General features: G+C 34.4%; 1 protein-coding gene across 1 annotated transcript in view; it reads right to left on the bottom strand.

Annotated features, from left to right (window-relative positions):
- Nucleotides 1-606: 606 nt before the first annotated feature.
- Nucleotides 607-4662, bottom strand: part of DNAJC10 (DnaJ heat shock protein family (Hsp40) member C10) — a 54482-nt gene continuing 50426 nt past the window's right edge. Inside the window, exons 22-24 of the mRNA XM_007455573.1 lie at nt 3617-3736; nt 1710-1814; nt 607-727 (exon numbers count right to left, since the gene is read on the bottom strand). Of these exons, the coding sequence (XP_007455635.1) occupies nt 716-727; nt 1710-1814; nt 3617-3736 (237 nt within the window). The 3' untranslated portion in view covers nt 607-715. The remainder of the gene's footprint in view (nt 728-1709; nt 1815-3616; nt 3737-4662) is intronic.

Genomic DNA, 4662 nt, shown 5'->3' with positions numbered 1-4662 from the left:
CAATAGGATTTGTTTACTTTCTGTTATAAAAATTTTTTCTCGTATGTGAAAAATTAAAACCAATTCTTCAACCTTTAGAAAAGAAAATGAATCTCTTCACTATAATACAGCATGAAAATAGGGTATCTGTTTATTTTCCCACATTTTGAGTATGTTTTTTAAATGAAATACATGGTCAGATAATCAATTTCAGAGATTTTTTTTTAGGAGAACAGGTGACTGAAAACCAAGTTCTCTTTTCAGGCCAGCCACAAAACTGGAATTGATAAAGTACACTTTGTATAACTTAGCATGTACGTAGATCATAGAGCAGGCTCATGTTTGAGCCAGCCAGCCTAAACATCTTTCTGTGGGTCAGGTCAGCAATCTGTGGCCCATGGGCTGAATGTGGCTTGTGGCCTATTTGTGTACAGCCTTGAGGCTAAGCATGGTTTTTACATTTTTTAAAGGGTTGTAAACAAAATAAAAACAGAGAATACGTGACAAAGAACCACCTATGGTCTACAAAGCCTAAAGTATTTACGATCTGGCCCTTTACAGAAAAAGTCTGCAGACCCTTTATTTATATTAATGTTGTACAGAATTCAAGCAGTGCAATTACAAGTCCCAAGATAATGTTCATTTATTCCCATCCAGAACATAGTAACATTCTGAAAAGGTGGCTTCTGATGTCATCTGTCAATTTCTTTTCAATTTTTCTTCATTTTCAACATCATTAAAGTTCATCCTACAATAATAATGTAAGTGATTGAATTCCTTTCTTTCAACATCTAATGTTAAAAAGAAGTTAAAAATAATAAACTGACCTAAGTTTTACCTTTTCAAAAATAATTACTCAATATCCTTATTTAATAGATCAGATGAAGTATACCTCACCTATTGTAACAATGGAAAAAGGGTATCTCACAATTCTCACCTGCCCATGGCAGATAATACCAATTATAAGTTACCACACTTTCAAAGTCATATTTTGCTGTGCTCTATAACTTAATTTCAGTTAGCATATTCTACTTTATGACTAATGTTTTCGATTTCAAATGTTTCACTTGAGATAAGTCACAATTTTAAAAATATAACATCTTGAGAAAACGAACATAGCCAAAATATCAGAAAAACACTTTTGTTCACTGAAACAAAAAAAATAAAGTTTCATAACTATCTCTTTTCTATCTTTTAGATTTGGATAAAACACAATTCTTGAGGAAGGTTGTAAAGCTTCCTATACCAGGGTCTGTAGTTCTAATATGGATCTATAAAGCATAAAGCTATGATACTGATTTAAAAAAGGAAAACATGAATAGCCCTCTGAAGAATAGCAGGAAAGAGGCTGCAATGCTTCTTGACAGATTAATAATTCAAGGGTGGGGGGCAAGATGAATACAGGTTTTAATACATCCCGACTATACCAAGAACAAAAGAAAACTTGCTCTCCAAAGTGTTATGAGGCTCAAATCAATGCTTTTACATTTGAATATTTTTAATAACTTATGACTATAGTCACTATTTTTCTGTTAAATGGTTTTACTTGCCCCAATTTCTAAGCATTTAAGTATCCAGAGGCTAAATTTGTCATATTTTCCAAAGAAGAAATTTCTAACTACCTTACTAATTTTTGAAGCTTCATTTTACTGTTTATTGATACATATACTATATAGTAAGAATAAATTCAAATACTGTTTGCCAAAGTCAGCTCTAGATTTAGTCCTTACCTTATTTCTCTTTCCATGATTTTGGAGGTTTTCCAATTTTTCATATATTAAGGTAGTAATCTCTTTTGCATCTCTGGAATCTATTTCCTCTCCCCAGGTATTTCTCTAAAATTGAAAACATTCTTCTTATAACCTTTTAAGTATCTAATCAAAACATGACAATTCCATCTAAGAAACTTGATTAAATATTCCTTAAAGTTCCAAGTGTTTAAAACTTCAGTTTCTTCAAGGAAATGCTGCTGCAAAAGCAGTTAACCAATAATTTACCTGAAATAAATACTAATAATACTTGTATGGAAACATGTAAATTAATACCTTGATTAAAATGCATTGCTAACTCCAAATGCCTCAAAACGTCTAAATTGTTTAAGATGTCCCCAGAGGACTCAAAACATTCTAAAGTCATTGGCATAGACAAAACCTTGACCAACTACAATAGTGCAAAGCAATGTATATTTCCTGGTTCTCATCTGCCCACAGCAGGAAGGTGGCTAAAAAGCAGGGGAGAAGACAGGTCAATACATCCAGGCCCGCTTATTTTGGATCTGGAGCCACCTGTTTCCTTTTTCCTGGTGGGAACTCCAAACTGTCTGCTAGGATTTTGTTTCTGTGTATAGCTGCTCACCTGGTTTGAATTTCTCACTTCAATCACCATTCTGCTTTGGCCTTCTCTGCTGGACTTCTGGATTCTACCCCTGCCTTTCTGTTTGGACAGGGATATTTGGGGTCCTAATCTTATCCTCTGGACACATGGTAACATCATGTTTTCAAACAGCTCCCTGTATGGCCTGGTTAATTCTGTGACTGCTTATTATACTGATACTTCCCTAACATCATTCTACCTGAATAAGATGCCTATATATGTCACCTGAATTCTCAGGTGTTCTGAGAATTGAGAAGCTAGTGATTCCAAAGGAATTACCAGGCTCTGGTATAAAGCTCCTTTACTATCAGTGAGTTCTGCTTACCCCAGACTGTTCTTAATACAGAGATAGCTTCCTCATAAACCAAAATCCTCCACTGAAAAATCTAGACGTCTGACAAATCTACATTTCTGAAATTCATCATCTAATTTCTTTAGCTCTATTTCAAAATGTATGATAATCACAAGTAAATAACACAAGATCTTAATCTGATATTCTTAAAAAGTATCTATTAAAACATTTGAAATTATTCATTTCAATGTTTTACAAGAAAACATGAATGCATTGGCAGATATTTATTTTTATCACAGTTCTATTGTCAAAAATGTCTTATTTTACTTGGGAAGACAGCAAAGGTCATAAGTCCTTTCAGTTAGCAATTATACTGGCTGAAAGATATACACTTTTGTATCAGTGACCATAGAGACCCACTGGTAAATGCCAAATTTTCTTGTTTAAAAAAAAAAAAAAAAAAGCATATTGTCAGTGGCCCAAAAAAGAAATTATGAATGAGCCATGGAACCCTAACTTTTATTTTATAGTCTAAACCATTAATAAGTATTCCTCAAGATAAATGCTCAGGTACTAAGGCTATTTCAAAAGTATGATGACAGTATTCTCTTAATTTTCTCTTTCTTTCCTAGAAAAACTAATTATAAAGATAATATATGTTAATTCTATAAAAGTAGGAAATACGAAACTTCACAGAAAATAATTACCTTGAATTATACCACCCACAAAAACTACTATTAGTATTTTGGTGTGTCTATTTAGTAGTTCCCTATTCAGGAGTATAAAAATTTTAAGGCAATGGAGATCATATCAACTGTGAGGCAGAAAAATCTTTTAAAATCACTTGGTGTGTATGTGAAAAGAAGCTTGTTTCAGTGACATGCAGTGAAATTAAAAATGACAAAGGGAAAGAAACTAGAAAAAAGCGTTACCTGCTAAAGGAAAGGCACACAGAAGGAGGCATGTACATACCTTTGCCCTTTCATATGGATAAAATTTAACAGTTGGATAGGCTCTGATACCAGCTTTCTGGCAGGTTTGAGCATAAGCTTGACAGTCTACTTTTCCAGCTTTCACTTTTCCTTTAATCATCTAAAAAGAGAAAAATATGCTTTGCTATTCTCTTTGGCATATAATATTCTGGCAACCACAAAGCAATATGATACTAAAAATTTTAAATATATATAAATCTAAGGATTTGTTACTTAAAAAAAGAGTAGTTTTAATCATTTCCATTCAAACAAGATTGCTTCCAAATTCTTACTAGCTCTGAACTCTTATTTACCTAGCACAGCCCCGCCAATAGCAAGTAAACTCTCCTTTACCTTATCAAGAAAATTGAGAAGCTTTATCCTGAACTACTTCTTCGCCTTCCTCCTGTTACCCACAATGTGTTTGTCACACCAGAAACATCTCAGATTCTGTCCTCCACCTCCCTCAGATCTCTGGTCTCATAGGCTGAGGCAGCACTCTTCCTCCTGTGGAAGGCTGACTATGTCTACATTCTCCGGTCCCTCTCTCTCGGAGCTCTTTCTCACTCTTCAATATATACACATATGACCAAAAAGGATTCCTTCCTTAATTGCACTGGTTCCTCTAGTTACCACCCTGCTTCTTTCTTTCTCTTTTTGAGCAGTTTATTCTTTGACCACTTCCTCATCATCTACTTATTATCAACACATTTTAGCTAGCTTCTGTTCTTACTGCTCCCTTCACTGAAACCATGAGAAGTTCACCAATGACTTCTATTTGGCCAAACTGAATGGACAATTTTCAGTCTTCTTAATGGGTATCTGTCACTACTGACCACACCTTTCTTTCCTCTTTTCTTTCTTGGCTCATCACTATTCTCTTGGCTACTCTACTCCTCTGGCTATTCTTTCTCATTTCTAGCACGGGGACCTCCTCCTACACCCGCCCCTCAAATTAAAATGTCCAATCACAGATCCATCTCTCATCAATTTTTTTCACTGTGAAAAATCTCCCAGGGAGATTTTATATACCTATATGCTGCTGAA

This window comes from Lipotes vexillifer, unplaced genomic scaffold (assembly GCF_000442215.2).
Source record: "Lipotes vexillifer unplaced genomic scaffold, Lipotes_vexillifer_v1.1 scaffold1121, whole genome shotgun sequence".
In the NCBI taxonomy this organism is placed as follows: domain Eukaryota; kingdom Metazoa; phylum Chordata; class Mammalia; order Artiodactyla; family Lipotidae; genus Lipotes; species Lipotes vexillifer.
Note: the sequence above shows the minus strand (reverse complement) of the source record. Positions and strands in the feature narration are given on the sequence as shown.